Source organism: Bubalus kerabau, chromosome 10 (genome assembly GCF_029407905.1).
Source record: "Bubalus kerabau isolate K-KA32 ecotype Philippines breed swamp buffalo chromosome 10, PCC_UOA_SB_1v2, whole genome shotgun sequence".
Taxonomy (NCBI): domain Eukaryota; kingdom Metazoa; phylum Chordata; class Mammalia; order Artiodactyla; family Bovidae; genus Bubalus; species Bubalus kerabau.
This window is the reverse complement of record NC_073633.1, coordinates 70,031,686-70,051,212: the sequence shown is the minus strand read 5'-3', so window position 1 is coordinate 70,051,212 and position 19,527 is coordinate 70,031,686. Positions and strand designations below refer to the sequence as shown.

The window sequence follows — 19,527 nt, the reverse complement described above, 5'->3', positions numbered from 1 at the left end:
AGGAGACTTGGGTTCGATCCCAGGGTTGGGAAGATCCTCTGGAGGAGGGCATGGCAACCCACTCCAGTATTCTTGCCTGGAGAATTCCATGGACAGAGGAGCCTGACAGGCTACAGGCCATGGGGTCACCAAGAGTTGGATGCAACTAAGCATGCATGCATACCTATGTAGTTACCAGTTAACACACTATAGTGGTCAGATCCATGAACTTTATTTTTAAAAGGCTATTCCTGAAAGGAATACCTTGCTTTTTACTAGGAACTAGACCTGCCCTGGCGACATTAGGTATTTTTATTTAAATTTAGTTAGCTGTTTCCCTGAGACAGTGAGTCACACAAGGCTTGGTGTTCCCCAGGAAGAATGGTAACCCACAGTTGCCGACATGTGATCTGAAAACCAGGGATCTACGGCAGCGCGTTGTGGGGCTGCTGCCTGCTACGGAGCCCAGAGAAGCCACGGGGTTGCAGGAGTGGTGGATGGTGGAAAGAGGCCCGAGAGCAACTGTGTGGTGGAAACCAGGCTGCTTCTGTTCCCCTCCACAACTCCGGCAAGAGAGCACACGCAGAAGCAGTGCTCAAGAACTTTAAATTGACTTTATTAAATCATTCCATTGATCTTTGTTGAAATAATTGTCTTCTTTAATAACCATGCAAAAGGCCATTGGAAGAGACAAGATGAGGAAGAGAAGAGTCCAGGATGGCTTGGCCAACTGAGTCTGTTATATTGTGTTGAGACTGCGATACCTTTGTGCCTCCAGATAATGTCTGCAGACAGTTGGAACAGTACCTGGGTCTCAGGACCAGGCCTAGATTAGAAGGTCCAGGCCTAGGGTCTCCCCTCCCTCGTAGCCCCTGGGAGTTATTGATGGATACATGGAGGGGAAGGCCTGTGCACAGGTGAGATAACCTAGAGGACCCAGGAGAAAGGAACAGGCCCCAGGCAAGCACCCTGTGAACATCCACCCTTAACAGAGGAAGAAGACAATCCGGTGAGGTGCTCAAATGTCAACAAGAAGAGATGGGAGAAATTGGCGTCTCAGTAACCTGGAAGAGGAGAGACATTGAAAGGAATGGTCAGTAAGGCCTGAATGGTGTTGCCTGGAAATGACACTGAGGTCAGGGATCTCAGAAGTACATTGAAGTAATTAGGTGGAAATCAGATAGCAAGAGATTGAGGACATAAAAGGTGAAAAAGTGGAAAGAATAATAGATCATTCTTTCTGAAAGCTGAGCTCCAAACAACATTGATAGTTGCCAGAGAAATAGTTTTTGTTTTGAACATTATTTTGAACATGACTATTCACCAAGAAAACATACACACGCAAGCACATGCAGAGAGCCTGGAGTTATAAGATGATGATAATTGATGTAGCAAGTTCCTAAAAGAGAGAAAGGTTCTAATCTAAGGACAGTTGTGTGGATTAGACCTGGTCAGAAGGCTCACCTCTTTTTCTGCAGCAGTGAGAGAAGTGTCTCTATGTAGAGGGCTGAGAGGTAAAGCTGAGTGATGAGAGGAAGACACGACTTTTCTCTTTAGAAGCTTAGTTAGTACAGGTAAGGAGAAAAAAGAATTTCACCAGGGAATGCAAACGCAGGTAAACCTATAGAGGCTTGCAGCAGAAAAGCCAACGGCCTCTGTTTCCTCTGTGAAAGATGAAACAATGTGATCAGATGAGAGAATAAAGTGAAAGTTTGGAATAGCCACTGAGGAGAATGTGGAGGGGTGTCTAATAGAATTGCTGAGTAGTATTTAGACCTGGGACTATATACCCTAAATGTGCACCAATCCATAAGATTGTATGGTTTCTAAAGCAGGATTCAGTCCAAGTGTAGAATGGGCAGGTATTTCTGTGGTGTGTGGAAAAAGACACCAGGAATCGAGGGCATGATGGAAGCCCTTTCAAAGTATACTTCCCCATGCCCCCACCTCCACAGAATTTTCATAGGTCAAAATATTGAGCATCTTGAGAATGGAGACTTTATCCTCTTCCAGGGCCTAGTCCCTTATATTCAGAAGACGTTCAGATATTGTTGAATGATTGGATTAATCAATAAATGAAATCTGACTGCTAAACATTTCTAAATACAAGTGTTAGGTTTAAATTTTTATCTACTGGGGATGAATGTATTGATTAATCCAATGCATTAGAATTCTGTTCCAAGAGCTAATTCCCATAACTTAGTTATGCTTAAAATAATTAGACTGATAAAATCCATTCTGTAACACAAAAGTTTATTAGAATAAAAATACATGTACAGTATCCAACATTAAAATTATTTCACATGACATGTAGGTTTTACCTCCATTAGTTTTTTTTTTTAATGCTTTTAAAGTCTGTGCTTTAAATAATGTGCACATCTGTAAACAAATCTTAGATTACCAAAGTATCCATTAGATACTGAACATGAAAATTTAGGAACTGTAACTTATCGTTATATCCTATTGCACTAAATATTTCTGTAAAATTTTGAACAGAGAAGAAAAAAAAGAGATAAGAATAAATCACTTGAAATGAGGTAAGTTGTATGAAAAGGTTTTTAGTAGCAAATATCACCAATGTTGAGATGAGAAGATTAAAAATATTCATGGAAAATTCACTTAAATGTTTGCATAGTCTAGGTTACTTTTTAAAATGAAAAATTAAAAATGAACAGAATTCCTTATTAGAAAAAGAAGACAATTATCTGGTTCTACTTAAGATCTGTATACATTCTGAGTCTTTCATTTAGAAAAAAGAAGTGATACAAACCATTCACAAGTTTAGCAAAAAGGAAAAACAAAAGTGAAGATTAGGACCAACATTTCAAGCTGCCCTATGGAAAAGAAAATTAAAAATGGAGGTAGACGGTTAAATGTATTAGTGGCCACGTTACTCAAATGACTAATTTTTGTTTTGGTAGACATTCACCAAATTTTTATGCTTGAAGCCAAACAGTAAAAAATTTAGGAGTAGAGAGTAAGACCTAACACAAATTATTTTCCTTTTATCAGAGAAAAGTAATAAAAAGAACCCAGGCTTAAGACCCCTGTTAAAAATATGATTGTTTAAAGCACTACAGTTGATGCACTTTTTAAAGCAGGAGAATGAACCTTGTCCCTAAGCTTCCTAGGTTCATCTGAGGCAAAGCCCCAAGCCCCAGCAGGCCTGGTCAGTCAAAGTAGGACTGTAGGGTGCCCCGGCGACGGACATCGCAGGTCCAGCAGTGGAAGCCTCCTCCCAGGGAATTGGCATTACGAATGCTAACCTTAATGGTACTGATACCTGCATGGAAAGAGAGAGACGTGGCCAGTTAGATGGACTCGTGTGAAGATTCTCCTACAGAAGTGAGCCTAAAAATGGATAGGAATCCTGCTGTTCTAACCCTTAAATCTACCCCAACCTAGGATAGTCTTTGATTTTTATTTTCACCAATTATATTTCATCTAATCTATTCCACTGCTAATATAAAACCTTCACCAGAAAGTCAACAGGTTTCATAAGCAGACATATCTGACAAATGGTCAAAAACAATCCAAGTAGTAAAATGTTAAGTCCTTTTAGAATTATGCTTTAATTACTGGGTCAGACTGTTTCTATTTTTACCATGTCAATTTAAGAAAAAAGGAAAATTTAGTCACCTTCAAAAGTTGACTTTACCTACTCACATATAAGCAGAATTTATCTGACACAATTAGCTCAACCAGGCCACCTCAAGGAAATAGTGGAACAGAGCTCATCTGTGTGGTATGGCCATACAGGTGCCAAAGCATTTCAGCCAGTTAGTTTAATCTGACACTATCTGTATTAACATGGTGATGATGTACATGGTGCAAGCAACCAATGGCATTTAGGAAGAATCTCTCGTGTTTGGCATAACTGGATTTTAAAAAGAAAATCTATTCTCCTCTCTCTCCAGGAACCCATTATTTTGAGAGGGAAGCTAAGCTACAGAGTTGCTAAAAAGGGTCCATTGGTATAGTCAGAAAGGCAGCATGAGTCATCCGGAAAGCCTTCTCTGAGAAAGTTAGACTGAGCAGGACTTTGAAAAATAAAAATAGGGTTTTGACATGGATTAAGGAGTGGGCTTTTAACCACAAGCATATGTTTCCTGATAGAAAGACATACCTATCAGTCAGATGGCTAGTCGCATGAGCCCTAAACTGGAGAGAATTCAATTTGCTTTAAAAAGTTCCCTATGTTAAAAAAGATTTTATTAAAAATAAAACTATATGGCTTCCCTGATGGCTCGGTGGTAATGAATCTGCCTGCCAATGCAGGAGATATGGGTTTGATCCCTGGTCTGGGAAGATCCCACTTGCCGTGAAGCAACTAAGCCTGTGGGCCACAACCATTGAACCGGTGCTCTAGAGCCCAGGAGCCGCAACTACTGAAGCCCGTGCGCCCTACAGCCTGCGCTCTGCAACGAGACAAGCCACCACAATGAGAAGCCAGCGCACTGCAACTGGAGAACAGCTCCTGCTCACTGCAACTAAAAGCCCGTGTAGCAACAAAGACCCAGCATGTCAAACAAATAATAAAATTTTTTAAAGTTATAAATCAAATATTTGGTGCTTTATAATATTTTAAGTTGCAAAACTATAAAATCTTAATGGATAAGGAAATGTAACCCAAGCAATTAAAAGCCAGAGGGGAAAAGTGGCATAGCATTAGGGTTGAAATAATTAGGTTGGGTTCAATCTAAAACTAATAAGCTAATCCTTTTTGACTGATACTTCTTTAAAGAGAGATGTTTCAAAGAGGCAAACAATCTCTTCTGAGTAGCACACCTGAAATATAACACATAAAACATGACTTGATTTCAACAAGTGTACTGCCTGGCTTTATTTAACAAATATGTGTTAATGTTAAATATGTGATATGTCAAATAGAATGATACAGAGTGATAAACACACACACTTCTGCACCCTGATAACAGCCATATGAAAATTCTTTCAACGCTTTCTCAGTATAGAATAACTGGTCTAAATTTTGAATACCAGGAAAACCAAATGCCCACCCAAGTAATAACTAGTCCTGCTTTTTTAGTTCAAAGCTGAAATGATTTACTGACACTCTTTATTTCATTTGTTTGTTCACATTGCTTATCTAAGTTACTTCTGTATTTGTATCCTTATATGTCCTTTAAAATATGTAATGACAATTAAATTACTTTTAAAGGATCCCAACAATTTGTTTTTTAAAATAATTTTTTTGGCTGCCATGGATGTGGCAAATGGGGGTTACTCTCTAGTTGTGATGCTCAGGCTGCTCACTGGGGGGTTTCCTCCTGTTGCAGAGCATGGGCCCTAGAGTGTGCTGGCCTCGGTAGTTGCAGCTCCCGGGCTCTAGAGCAAGGCTCAGTGCTTGTATTGCACAGGCTTAGTTGCTCCGTGGCAAGTGGGATCTTTCTGGATCAGGGATTGAACCCATGTCTCCTGCACTGGCAGGTGGATTCTTTACCATTGAGCCACGAGCAAAGTCCAACAATTTCTTACTTGGGAAAGAGACAAACCATCTATGTGCTCATCTGCAAAGGGGTAATTCTCCACCCTTGGGCACCAGGAGGTTAGATAAGTCATAGAAGATTGATATATTATTGCCAAGGGGTATCTAAGGAGCCCGGGATGCATTTCCAACCTTCTGAGGTTGTGACTGTTGGAAACAAATATATGTCCATCTATGAAATAATAATATGGTACTTCTAAAAAGAATAGAAATTTAATTCACTAAATCACACATCAGACCTATCATGTCACTTCTTATCATTTAATATTTTCAAACATGGCAACGTGTTTCATTTATTGTACATACCCAGCTTTTCAAACATCTTCTGAATTGGGACCTCGTTGGCATCCACCATAACACGCTTTTCGTCTAGCATTAAGACATTCATGGAAAGCCATTTGGAGGACATCCAGAGTGGGTGATCTAAAAATAGCAACAACTGTTAAATCATGTCTGCTGCCATTCTTGGTTAAAGCAAAGAAGGTTCGAAAGTGAAGAATATTCAAGTGACAGCTCAATTCTTCCAGTATTTCAGTTTCCCTGTGAAGTTTTATTTTAATTCTAAGGCTGTCTGTAAAAGTTAAGAATCAACACACATTTGGATTTCAAATGTTGTCTTTAAAAAGTCGTTTCTTGCTTTCTGTGATGTTGCTTTATACTGATTTTTCCTGTATTTTCAATTTCATTTTCTATGGAAGGAGAGGCTGTGAACACAAATCTAGCTTTGTTCTAGTACCTGTAGCCCCAAGCACCAATTTATTCCTTACTGGGAAAACATTCTAAATTGCTAATATGTGGGCTGCTGTCTATAGGTGGAAGATGCTTGGCCACTGAAGTAATCATTGTAGGCTATGAGTACACAAAAGTAAACATACCATCTGGGATGATTGGTGTTGGAGGAGTAACTATGGTCCATCCTGCTTTCTTGAAAAGATCAATCTGCAAGACCAAAAAAAACCCCCCAAGCCCAGAGATTTAAATCTTTAATAGATACTATTCTTATTCTTGACCCTCAGTAGTCCTTATGATTAACAGTTCTTTTTGAGACTCTGTCTTCTCATATGTCAAAATTAAAAAATTAAAATTTCAAAACATTTGGATGATTTTTTCTGAATCTTAGTTAAAATGTACACAAAATCCTCAGATTGCCAGATTAAAGTTAAAAAAGTAAGAGAAAAGTTAAAAGCTTTAAAAAATATTTTTGTGCTTTTCACAGGTTTCAGAGATTTGAAAAAACCAAAGACACTTTCTTTGAGAAATTCTCATTAAAATGAAAATATTTCCTATTTATAAGAACACAGAATATGACTATGTCAAACCCATAGTCCATCCACTTCACAGTCTGTCACCTTGCATCTGTGATCATGGTATAAAAACAGATGTTAGGAGTATACTCCCAAAGAACCCTAACTGTCCTTAGTGACCTATTACAACCCAACCATGCCTAGGATCACGTACCCACTTAGTATGTCAATAAATTATGTCTTAAAATATTTACTGTATATAATTTATATAAAATGAAATGAATAGGTAATTGTTGTCATTGGGTCTAAACACATGGAATGGAAATGAACAGTGATATGGTAAAATAGTTAATTTCACAATGGTGTACTGCAACCCAGAAATAGCACAAAATCACTCACCGCCCAACTGGAAGTAGAGGGTAGTGGGCAGAGGTAGGAGGCTGCAGGAGCAGCGGCTCCATTTCTCCCTGCAGGGTGGAGGTGGGGGGCTGAAAGGGTCCCCACTGTAGAGGGAAGAAGACACCCACTACCCAGTGGTATGACCCCAGACATGCAGAGATCATCCTGTTTGCAATTCAGCTGCTGAGGAACCTCACCTGCAAGTTATGAGTTAATACTACTCTGTTCAATAAAACACACACAAATGCCAAAACTGAGGCTCCGACAGCAGCAAGCAGCCAAAGTTAAAGTCTAATTATCACAATTACAAATGTATATTTCTGTGTTGGACATTCTGTAGTAAATGTAACATAAGCAATCCAGTGTTTGATCATAATAATATTGAGCATTGCTGACTCTGTCATTTAGAACCATTAGGAATCATGGAAGTGCTTAAAATAAAAGTGGCAATTCCTTCAGTTGCCAGACTCTATTCGTTTTCCAGAGTCCTAAGAACTCCCCTACCTGGTGACATGGTCGGTCAGGGTTGGAAAGCACAAGACCAGGCCCAATGATATTGAAGGTGGCGTCAATGTGCATTGGATTGGGGTCTTTAAAGGAAACAGTGTGCACTCTGTAGTCTGGAGCAAGATGCTTACGCATCCATTCAATGCCCATGTAGTTTGTAACCTGAAAACAGAGAGACATAAGCCTGTAAAAACTTGGTTCTGTGTTTAGATAAGTAAAAACATGGTGAAAATATTTTAATTTGGAAATTTAAAATATAATAGTAAAGCGAGAAATTTCCAAGGCAGCTTTTGTCAACCTGGCTTCTTTGTACGAAGATATCTCTTCCAGCTCGAATGAAATCAGCAGCATCAAAGCATGGCTCAAACTCAGTTGTCACAAACTTTCCCTGAGCAGCCAATTTGTGTCTGTCTTCTACAGAATGGATGGGATAATCCTAATTGGAACAAGAGTGGACACACACAATGCATTGGTTCATGAGGAAATGATTCATAGGGCCTTTATCATTAAGGAATCAGTTCAATGTCACCATTTCCCCCAATATTACTACCCTGTTCTAGACTAAAACATGCCTGGGAAGATGTAGGCCTATGCTAAGCAAACCAAAATAAACAAAACCAACAAGAAAGAAATTTAAAAACTAGTCGAGACAAGTTTCTGATATTCAATACTTGGAAGCAAGTGATACAGAGGAATACAGATGAAAATATTCCATAACCCATACGTTGACTTATGAAGCTATCCACAGTATTGAAAATCAACAGGATGAAGCCATTCTGTTCTTTTAGAAAAGGAATTTGGCCCTGAGCCTAACTCTTATCATAAAATGAAGTGCCATGCATCCCCAACTAAATCTGATTGGGTGTGTATATTGGGTAACACATTCATTACTTACTTCTTCTTTTTTTTTTTTTTTTACTTTTTTGGCTACTCCATGCAGCATGTGGGATCTTAGTTCTCTGACTAGGGAATGAACCTGCACCCCCTGAATTGGAAGCATGGAGTCTTAACCACTGGACCACAAGGCAAGTCCCACTTACTTCTGTCTTTAAACTCATAGAAGGTTTAAAGAAATTTTGACTTTTTGATTCTTTGCATAAGTGATCAAATAGTAAGTGATCTAATAAAGGACATATATGCTTCCTTTTACTGTAAATATGGCCTACAGACCAAATTCTTTTTCTAGAAGAGGATGAAGTTCAGCCTAGTGACTCTTCTGTCTCCACCAATAAATAGGTACGTGTCTTTAGGCAAGTATTCTTCCCTGTAATGGAATGAATATATTCCCTCATAGGGTTGTGAAAGATAAACAGGACTGAAGAGGTAAATAAAGTGCTTAGCTCAAGATCTGGCACATGGTAAACAACAGTAAGTGCTAGCTATTATCACAATATCATTTACTCTTATTTTCATCATAAGACAATCATTTATTGAAAAGTAGGTGATCTCAGTTTCTGAAATACATAATAAATACAAGGTAACAGAGAATCTCTCAGTCTCTGTGGATTATTTAGAAAAGTTACTAATAAGCTTTCCTACAATTGAGGACTTACTTGGTCATAAAGCTCATCAGCCATTGTGGGCTTAGGAGCCGTTGTCCACTTGGCCCCACGGCGGAAGTAGTCTTTGATAATTGTTCTGTATGCACGGTACTCAAAGAAGCGAGCGCGCCAGGCCATGGGAGCCTCGATAATCTCATTTCCCACAACTATCAGGATGTCTCGAGGCATCGCACCATATAAACCTGTTAAGCCAGAAAATTCCAGAGCAACCTCAGTGATGCTGATTTCCAAGACAGAAGAGTCTATATAATATGATCCTTTTCTTTGGTAAAAAATAAATAAATAAAAATTACAGAAAACTTATATGTGTATAATATACGTAATTACATGCACATGAAAGAATATTAAATGATACATGCTAGATAATGTTAACATGAATTCTGTATGGGGATGATGAAGCTAAAAAAAGAAGAATGGGAGAAAAAAAGGAAAAAAAAAAAAAGCACCTCTTGTTTGAAGAGATATCAAACCACCAAGTTTTCACCTTTTGTTAACTCCTAACAGTGTTTTTCAGAGAAGGCAATGGCACCCCACTCCAGTACTCTTGCCTGGAAAATTCCATGGACAGAGGAGCCTGGTAGGCTGCAGTCCACGAGGTCGCTAAGAGTCCGACACAACTGAAAGACTTCACTTTCATTTTTCACTTTCCTGCATTGGAGAAGGAAATGGCAACCCACTCTAGTGTTCTTGCCTGGAGAATCCCAGGGATGGGGGAGCCTGGTGGGCTGCTGTCTATGGGGTCGCACAGAGTCGGACACGACTGAAGCGACTTAGCAGTAGCAGCACCAACAGTGTTTTTCAGGGAATATCAGTACTGCAAGATGAAAACTGGGCCAAGGATCACTTTTACAACTGTAAATTAGAACACTGAACTTACAGACAAGAACAATCTTGCAAGAATGTCAGTTAAAAATAAGATGGGAATGTTTCTGTCCCCCTCACTTTAAACAAATTTTTACATTTTAATTTTAAACTCATTCACATGTTTTTCATGTTCTTTGCTCACGATTTTTTTTTTTCTTGCATTCAAGGCACTTCTAGGATTGGTCTCCTGCTGCTGATGTACATGCAGTGGTAAGCAGTAAACTAGGGGTGTGTGGGGATCCCTAATTTGTAGTGAATGTATTCCCACCATGTTCTGTTCCCCTTTTAATTTCTGTTCTTGAGGAAAATTAAAATGGAATCCACTGTTCTTATGAAAGGAAATGCTCAGGAGGTTTAGAAAAAACTTCTGCTTCTTTTAAGGAGACTCTAGATTTACAATGGAGTTGAGAATGTGTACATCTCAATTTTACCAAAAAGAATTAAACTGTCCCTAAATAATCTTTAAAGTTTCGAAAGATTATTAAAACAAAGGAATCTCTGAGAAATAATCACAGCTTTCCCCTTACATGTTGAGAAAAATGAAAAACTTTTAACATTAGCAGTTTAAATATTCAACATAACTTACCCGTAGACTCAAAATCAGGAGTTTTATACTTCAGTGACCAGTCAATGGGGTCAGGCCTCCTCACTATCACTCCTTCCATTTTTAAAATATTGCACATTTCTTCAATTTCAGCAACAGCCTTTTGCAAATGATCTTTGGGAAAATAACTGCCCCCATACTTTTGGTAAAAAGGCCAGTGCTTGTCATATGTGTTGGCCTAGAACCAGGAGAAAGTAAATGAAACTTAACAGGAAAAAAATACAACTCAAAATAGGTTCATAGGTTGTGAACAATAATTTGTATAACTTAAAAGAACTAAGACTGAGACTACATCTGGTCTAGTGTTCATCCCCAGAAACAAGCACACTTGATTGACTCTCTAGAGAGATAATCAATATTTGTTGAACGAAGATCTCTAAATTCTCTTGATGTTTTGAGAGCTTTTCTTCCTTCTGCCTGAGATCGCGTGCCTTACCACGCACAGCATGTCTGCCCTCACAGGGGCTTGGAATGCTCCTGGGCCAGTGTTCACGTGCTACATAAACAAAACAGGACACGGTGCTCCCAATGGACAGTTGCAATGAAGTCAAGTAAGAGAACAAACAGAATAGATAAAGAGAATAAAAGCACACTTATAGAAGATAAAACCGTGGGCTGTCCATGCATCCCAGAATTTTGTCTAAAAAACAGCACTTCAGGACACTTTGTAGAAAAATAGGACACTGCTCCCTTAAAGGTTAGGGACATGCTCTCAAATATGCTTTGTTTCTCTTAAAAATCCATTCGTGATTATTTTCTCATTCAACAGAATCACCACTTGGCAAAACTGTGCAGCGATACAAGTCTGCTTTTAGTGTTTCCTGTCCTTCCCTGCCAACATGTCTCTCCCCACCACAGTGCTTCTCTCCCCAATCCATCTAAGCTCTCCTATTGCTTCAGGTTTTTCACCATAAAAAGAAGTGATCTGATAAGCAAATTCACAAGTTTTTAAGTAGCTGGAAAAAAAAAAAAGCTTAACATTTAGGAAGTGTCTAAGGGCTATATATGCATATTAAAAGACAACTGAATGGAAAGAAGTTGAATGTTTTAAAAACGCTCAATCAATTGCCAAAAATTACTATTGAATTAGGGTAGGTAACAACTGTAAAATGTTGGTTTTCAAAAGTATAAAATTCTGAAGGCTTTTGCATTCAGATTGTTTTGCCTGTGCCAACTTCTCAGTCAAATTAAAGAAATATGTTGGGGAATGTAGGGGATACATATGGATATAATTTATCAAGACAGAAAAAGCAGAATTCCAATCAGAAGATCCAAATGCTAAGAAAAAGCCTTGGACCTTCATCAAAAGATTGGCAAATCAATGTACATTTGTATGTCTTAAGTTTTAAAAAAAATGTAAGCTGGTGTTTTTAAAATGTTTCTTTGTATTACTGATTAACCAGACAACTATGAGTCCTAATCATGTCCTATAAGATTTCTATCACCAATCAGACAATTTCAGACAGTGGTTAAGTGCCATAAAGAAGGGGAAATTGGGTAATGAGATAAGACTGTCTAGATGTCTAGCTCTTTAATGTCAAAGACCATATCTTTTCCAGATTTTATGTCTCTACTTCCACTTTCATCTCAGTCTGATAAATATCAAACATATGGAAGCAGACCTGCCTCTTGTCAGTTCAACATCTAGGTTCACATCAATTAGGCTGGAACTGAGCCTACTGGAGATGGACTAAAAATCTGAAAAACGGGCTGGCAGAGCCCATGGGCCAAACCCAGACTGCTGCCTGTTTTTTGTCGATAAAGTTTTATGGAGCACAGACACACACACATTCATTTCCACATTGTCTGTGGTGGGTTTGCACCGCAGTGGCAGAGTTGAGAGTGGTGTGACAGAGACCTATGTGTACAAAGCCTGAAACAACTATCTAGCCCTGTACAGAAAAAGCTTGTCAAGCCCTATCTAAAGGATCACTTAGTTGCTTTCATTTTGAAGATCTATAGGCAAACAATAAGCTCAAATTCTGGCCCATAAACAATGTTATAAAAATTAAAAATGTGAGTACTTTTTAAGATCAATCCACTCTTTACAAATTAAGAGCACTCTACTGTTTTCTACTCCTAGGAAGTCCTGCAGTGGCAAGCAGAGGAGAGGATAATAATGGCTCTTTATTTTCCTCTCAGACACATCCTGGTACTACTCATCCATTCACTGCTTCCTCCTTCTCATGCCAGGCACATCTCTTACAGTCCACCAGGGGACAAGAAGCCTTTGAAAGTTTCACACTGGGTAACAGCAGAGGCGCGGCCGTGTTGTCTCACTGGACACATTCCAGAGTAGCCCATGTGACTATTTGTGCAGAATGGAGCTTGCTTGATAAAGTAAAGTAAACTTTCCTGGGAGAAAAAAAGTTATTTGAACAAGTGTGAATTCTCTTGTGTAGCTCAAACTCTGGCTAAAGGTTGGACAAAGTCTAAATGATCAGGACAGACTACATTTTCCAAGAGATAGTTGGAAATTATTTACACTTCCTTTAGAACCCTGATATATGAGTTAGCAATCATTTACCAAGTGTCTGCAAGATTAAAAAAAAAACTATAATAAATGCTTAGCATGTGATTTTTTAATAATCTGTTGCAGAGATGTGGCTGTATTCCTAGAAACTGGATAGTCATTCAGAGCCTAAAATCCTTCAGAGGTATTTGCCAAATAAATTTTAAACACTGTCTTTGGAAGGTTAGGAAATCTCAATATTAACTTATTAGTTATCCAGCTTGCAAACTTACATGACATTAACCTTGATCGACTTTATATTTTTAAAATTTAGTCCTTTCATCAAGGGCATTATTAAAAAAAAAGCAAAAGCAAAAAACACATATTTGATCGAAAGTATTCACTATGTTTTGCAGAATAAAAAGCCATATAGCTTTCAAAACTTGTGCTTCCTGATGACTATGTTCCTCATTCCCATAACATTTCTCTAGCACTTATACCTTCCAGCATATCTTATGCTATAACTACCTATAGTTTACTACATTATTTTATATTTTACTGGTCCCAAACTGCTTTATATAGCTGTCATTTTCCTCCAACTAGAAGGTAAGATGTTGCCTTCTAGTCTTAGATTTAATTTCTTCTCTCTCAATACCTAGTTTCATATGTGGCATAAAGCAGAAATAACCAGAGAAATGAATGAAATCAGTACTGCTAATGCTACTACTATTTACAATCATTACATCCTCAATGGACTTGGCAAACTGCATCCATACAACTATAATGAGCTGTAGTTTTTTCCTTTAAAAATAATTCACATCTAACCCTTTACCTTCTTATTTAATCTCACTGGATGGATAGCAAACCATTTAATATCTTCATTTTAGTGAGGCCCAGAAATTTGTGGAATCAAGATCACAAGGTCAAACAGCTGATTAATTGAGATTAGCTAATAAGCTTTTATCAGATAACTAATTCAGTCCTGGTCTCCTGACTTTAGCCTAGCACACCTTCCAAAAGCCCATGAAATTCCAAAATATAAGGTCATAAATCAAATAACAAAGAACTCAAAATAATGTCTTAGAAGTCCGATTCCATAAGATCACATGATATAAAAGTCAATCATTCTAAAGACAAATAGAAGGATAAACTACACCTGAATTTGACATTTAATTTCATCCAGTCAACTTCAGTATTCTTGCCTGGAGAATTCCACGGACAGAGGAGCCTGGCGGGCTACAGTCCATGGGGTCGCAAAGAGTCGGACACAATTGCGCGACCAACACAATTAAAATGGTTAGGTGATGAGAAGTCCTTCTAAGAAAAGACTTTTAAAAGATCATGCCTTTTTAAAACATGTGGATGGTACATAAATTAATCTGTTCATCAAATTTCACATATCAGAACCAAAGGTAGTTTCAGAACAATCAGAAGCCTTCTCTTCAAGGTCTAACTCAAGAATTATTTTCTTCCTTTAGGAAGACTTCCTAATTGTCCAGCACTTGGTCACGGTTTTTCCCTTCCCTCTCCTGGCACTTGAATTCAACTGCCTTGTCAGTTAGTTACCATAAGATACAGAGGAACAATCTCAGTTGCTAAACATAAACATCATAAATATCCTCTCTCTCCAGGTGGAAAGGAAGTTTTTTTGTTCTAGTAACTCTGAAGCCCTGATACAAGATAGGCAACATATCCGATGATGATGATTTCTGTTTAATTCCTCAACCCACATTACAAATAATATGTTAACATTCAGGAGGAATTTAAGTGTACCGAAGATACATTCATAACCTATTATTAATGGAAGCCTAGACTGTGCCTGCAGTGTGGATGGAACTGTTATGCCGTATATAACTAGAACACCAGCCCACAGAGGCTCTGGTCATAAAAATATTACAAATAAAGAGCACTATGAGTTTTTAAAAGGGAAGATATTACTTGTTGCCAGGGAAATCTTGGAAGGCTTCGTGGGAGGTACCATGGAACTAGGAAGGAAGAGGAGGAGGTTTAAACTGCAGACAAAAGGAGTGCAGGAAGGTATGTGGGAGAGTTCAATGTGGAAGCAAAGGCCTGAGGCTTGTTTGGGGAACAGTAAATAGTCTAGTTTGGTTGTTTATATGGTTATCTTAGAAAGTCTGCTGAAAACTGGGGGAAATTATTAAGAGGCGAGAGGCTGGCAGAATGGAGGACTGACAGAAGCTGACGAGTAACAACAATGAATTCTGGTTTTAAAAAATCACTCTGACAGAAGCTGGAGGTGGTTTAGATAGTACAGCAAGTAAGGGAGACCAATTAGGAGTTAACTTCCCTGGTGGCTCAGATGGTAAAGAATCTGCCTGCAATGTGGGAGACCTGGGTTCGGTCCCTGGATTGGGAAGATTCCCTGGAGAAGGAAATGGCAACCCACTCCAGTATTCTTGTGGAAAATGACATGGACAAAGGAGCCTGGTGGGCTACAATCCATGGGGTCACAAAGAGTTGGACACGACTGACTGACTAACACACACACACAATACAGTTAGGAGTTAACTGCAACAGTTCAGGCAGCAGATGAGATCCTGACCTAAGGTAGTAGCAGAGAGATGGAGCTAAGGTTCATTTTGACAAAAGACTTGTTAGATCTTGGAGAATGGATGTGCAGGATGTGACTGAAGGAGAACTAAAAGATGATTCTTTGATGTTTAGCTTGAATAAATAGGAATGCTAAAAGCTGAAAGAAAGGAATGAAGAAGGCCCCAGTTTTGCAGAGTGGCTGGTAGCTGAACTCACATATGCCACATTTGAGGTCTGGTGGCAACATCCAGTAAGAAATTTAGCGTGTTTATATGGACAGAATTTAGGACAGAGATCTGGACCAGAGTGAAGGTGTGGAATGAAACTGTGAGAACAGCTATAAGTGAAATTAGGTTCAACCCCAACGTTATAGACAGTAAAAGAAGGTGATGTGAGAAACAGTGAAAAAACTAATATCCACTCCCCCACCCTCAGAAAAGGTCTCATGGAACCTGAAGGGAGGGAGTAATCCCTGGAGTAAATGATGTCAAATACTGCAGAGATGCCAAGTAAGGTAACAACACTCATTGGATTTGGGTGGTCCTGAGTAAGCTAGAGAGAATGCATTTCCAGAGGAGTGGGGGCAGAAGCCAGACGGCAGACAGTGAACCCACGCAGACATGGGAAACTCTTGCTTTACCTTCACCTCCACAGTGAATGGTGGAACACAGGCATTTTCTGCTCTGCCCACGATCACTTCCTCTAAGGGGTCCCATTCGTTGAAAGAGGAGACAGGGCAGTCCTTGGGCAGAGGATCAGTGGCCTTGTCATCAGCTGCACAGGAATTCCGGGAGGAAGCCGTAGCTGCCTGGGTGCTCTGGAAAGTTCGCTGCACCCATCCCGTTACAGTTCTTCCAAGCTTCCAAGAACAAAGAAGAGATTATTGTGTGGTCCTGTACAGTACTTGTGGGAGGGAGAAGCAGAAGTGGGATGAAAACCCAGGCTAACACAGTCAGGCGTTTAAAATCTTTGCAGAGAATGTAAACTGAGATGTTAGCCTATAGGTGGGTAGTGGGGTTACAGGAGATTGTACTTTCTTGTTTATTTATACATGTACCTTTAAACCTATTTTTTTTTAGTTGGAATAACTCTTTAAAACTCCTCAGAATATTTTGTCTCTAAAGACCATACACCCCAATTTATATCTCAGAATAGTTTCCTGCAATCAAGCTTTAAGCACTTATTCTGTGGGTGATGGGTCACCCTTCTTCCCAGAAAGCCACGGAAAGCAACCTCCCTGCCAAGTCCAGCTGGGGGAGGGAGTCTCCTTCCCCCTCCAGATCAAAGGTTACTAACATTACAGTTTCCCCACCTCCTCAAATGAAAATATAGAAACATGTGTAAAGGACTTTATCTTTTAGAATAATCAGTTTCAAGCCATAAATTTTCTCCTCACTGACATACACTTCACATTCTTTGGCACTGCAGTTATGAGAGAACGACCAGGTGCCACGGGCTGCATTTTGCAGATGGTCCATAGTACCCTAGCCAAGATATGGATTAACTAACCCAGGTACAAATTTAAACGACTGGAAAGGAAATCTAAGAACCTCAGAAAAGCCTTTTGAAAATGTAGAGCCTATAAATTCTAGAGGAGGGAGAGTCCCTTATACGCAGGACAAACCTCGCCCTCCCTCCGCCCCCAAATCTTTGTTAAAAGTCTTAGGAAGGAGACAGGAGGGGAGCCAGGTTGGAGACCAAAACAAAAGGGAGTGACAGCTGTTCTGAAGCCAGTTGCAGGGGGAAGCCAAACAGCGCGACTATTCCAGCCCCAGGAGCTAGGGAGGGTCTGCAGGCGCGTGCCTGCATACCAGGGAAGCAGAGGGCAGGACCGGCCAGAAATCTGAGTAAAGATCGAACTCGCTCCGACTCCTCTCGCGTCGCAGGACTTGGAACGGGCCTGCTCGCTCCCCCTCTGTCCCCTAGCCCCACTCCGCCCCTTCTCCCGTCCGTCCGCTCTACACCCCTGCCCAGCTCTCTGCCTACCCCGGGCACCCCCACCCCCGAGCCCACCCTTTTACTCAGAAGTGTTGCTTTTCACCCCACCCCCATCCGGTCGGGGAGGGCGGCGCCCCCTGCTCAGACAGCAGCTGTGTCCACCGGGTGTGGCCCCAACGCACGCCCCCTTCCCCAGGGACACCGCCGAGCTCCCGGCAGGCGGCGGAGGCTCTTGAAGCGAAGCTTCCGAGGGGACCCAGAAAGGACACGGTCGGGCAAAGCTGGCGGGGGACATCGAGGGAAGGAGAAGGGGAGAGCACGCGGCCGCCCGACGAGGCGGCGGCGCACGCACCCGAGACCCGATGTAGTGCAGCGCTTCGGCACCGCGGCTCCCGCCGCGCAGACACCGCACCCGCAGCATCGCCCCGCGCCCGTCTGGTCCTCACGCCGACCGTGTCCGGAACTCGGTCGCCTCCGCCCGAACCTTCCGAGAGCGCGCCCGCGGCGGGGTGTCCTGTCGCACGGCCTTTTGTAGCCTCGCCCCGCCCCAGCCGCCCCCCGTGTGCCCCATTGGCTGCCGGGAGCAGGTGGCGGGGCCGCCAGAGTTAGGAACTGCGCGGACCGCGGGGGCGCGGGGGCGAGTTGGCGAGACCTTCGAACTGACCTTTTGTTAGCGTGTTGATCCGCCCACTGACTTGTGCAGTGGCTTGTCGGGGCCCCCCGAACGACGGAGAGGGAGACGCTACTTCTGAGGAGGTTATGTAATGATATTGATATATATATAATTTTAAATTCACATTTATGGATTTAAATATGCAAAGAATGAGTACAGCCTCAAGTTTAAGTTCATCTCGGTGCACAGGCTGACCAAGTCCCCCCATTTTGTAGTGAAACCTCAAGATTTGGGAGCTTCTTAGAACAACACCGGGATGCAGATTAGAGGGGACTAGGTCTGGAACTCCAGTCATCCTCTCCCGAGGTGCTGCGCTGTCCACCCACTAGCCGGTTGGGTGTTCTTTGGAATACGTGCCTTTCCAATAGTCATTGGCCGTGTGCCCCTGGCTTGAGAAACTCAGGAGAACAGAGATAAATGTGGGCCAGAAACAAGGGAGGACCGCAGAGAGTTTTTTCCTTTTCCCTTCGATTTTATGTATTTAAATTTTTGTTTCAATTTGATAAGGGTACATTTGTTAGGAAAGCAGCAACCCTAAGAGTGCGAGGTTTTAATTGCTGTGGATTTGTGTAGAACTGGAGAACTCGCTTTAACGTTTAAATTGCTAGAAGGACAGGAGAGACACAGAGATTTGAGTATTTCATGTCTGTACCTACAAAATAATGTAATTGTTTATTTTTAATGAGCTGTCTTTTAAATTCTGGTGTCTCACACTTGTTTTCCACTTCACTGACAGAAGGCTCTAAGACAAGCAGGATAGCATTGTGGAAACAGCCAGGGAGAGGGAGTTGGGAAAACTGGGTTCTGGTCTTGACTCTGTTATGGACTACTTTGTGTCTTCTTGAGTTGCAATCTTCTTATCCTCAAAGGGTGAACAATTGCATTTATTGTCTCCAGCACACAACTGGGCCAAAAGGAGAGACTGTAACATAGAATTTAATGTAGCACTAAGAGCTATATGAATGCGAGGTAATACTTCAGCAACTCTAACACTAAGGAGGCCTCGGAATGTGATAATTGGGTGAATGCTAAGTCACTTCAGTCGTTTCCAACTCTGTGCGACCCCATAGATGGCAGCCCACCAGGCTCCCCCGTCCCTGGGATTCTCCAGGCAAGAACACTGGAGTGGGCTGCCATTTCCTTCTCCAATGCATGAAAGTGAAAAGTGAAAGTGAAGTCGCTCAGTCGTATCCGACTCTTAGCGACCCCATGGATTGCAGCCTAACAGGCTCCTCCGTCCATGGGG

General features: G+C 40.9%; 1 protein-coding gene and 1 long non-coding RNA gene across 3 annotated transcripts in view; one reads left to right on the top strand and one right to left on the bottom strand.

Annotated features, from left to right (window-relative positions):
* Positions 1-4,507, top strand: part of LOC129621524 (uncharacterized) — a 38,146-nt gene extending 33,639 nt beyond the window's left edge. Inside the window, exon 3 of the long non-coding RNA XR_008699419.1 lies at positions 4,258-4,507. This is a non-coding gene — a long non-coding RNA (uncharacterized LOC129621524). The remainder of the gene's footprint in view (positions 1-4,257) is intronic.
* On the bottom strand, positions 732-18,125 carry GATM (glycine amidinotransferase). Of its 2 annotated transcripts, none has more exons than XM_055538068.1 (9): positions 17,961-18,125; positions 16,311-16,529; positions 10,648-10,843; positions 9,189-9,379; positions 7,934-8,071; positions 7,633-7,797; positions 6,361-6,424; positions 5,792-5,908; positions 732-1,043 (listed from the first exon to the last, which is right to left on the bottom strand). In XM_055538068.1, exons 1-9 carry the CDS (start codon positions 18,027-18,029, stop codon positions 1,036-1,038), a joined length of 1,167 nt encoding a protein of 388 aa, XP_055394043.1. In that variant the 5' UTR covers positions 18,030-18,125; the 3' UTR covers positions 732-1,035. The 2 variants fall into 2 exon arrangements, with proteins under 2 accessions (XP_055394043.1, XP_055394042.1); XM_055538067.1 differs by lacking the exon at positions 732-1,043 and adding an exon at positions 2,212-3,262.
* Positions 18,126-19,527: the final 1,402 nt, after the last annotated feature.

What these genes read in the sequence shown, in the direction of transcription:
- GATM (XM_055538067.1), bottom strand. Translation starts at nt 18,029, where the DNA reads ATGCTGCGGGTGCGGTGTCTGCGCGGCGGGAGCCGCGGTGCCGAAGCG. An exon ending in TCTTCGTACAAAGAAGCCAG is followed by an intron (nt 7,798 to 7,933) that starts GTTGACAAAAGC and finishes CTCTGTTTTCAG; the next exon opens with GTTACAAACTACATGGGCAT. An exon ending in GAAGATGTTTGAAAAGCTGG is followed by an intron (nt 3,263 to 5,791) that starts GTATGTACAATA and finishes CTTTCCATGCAG; the next exon opens with GTATCAGTACCATTAAGGTT.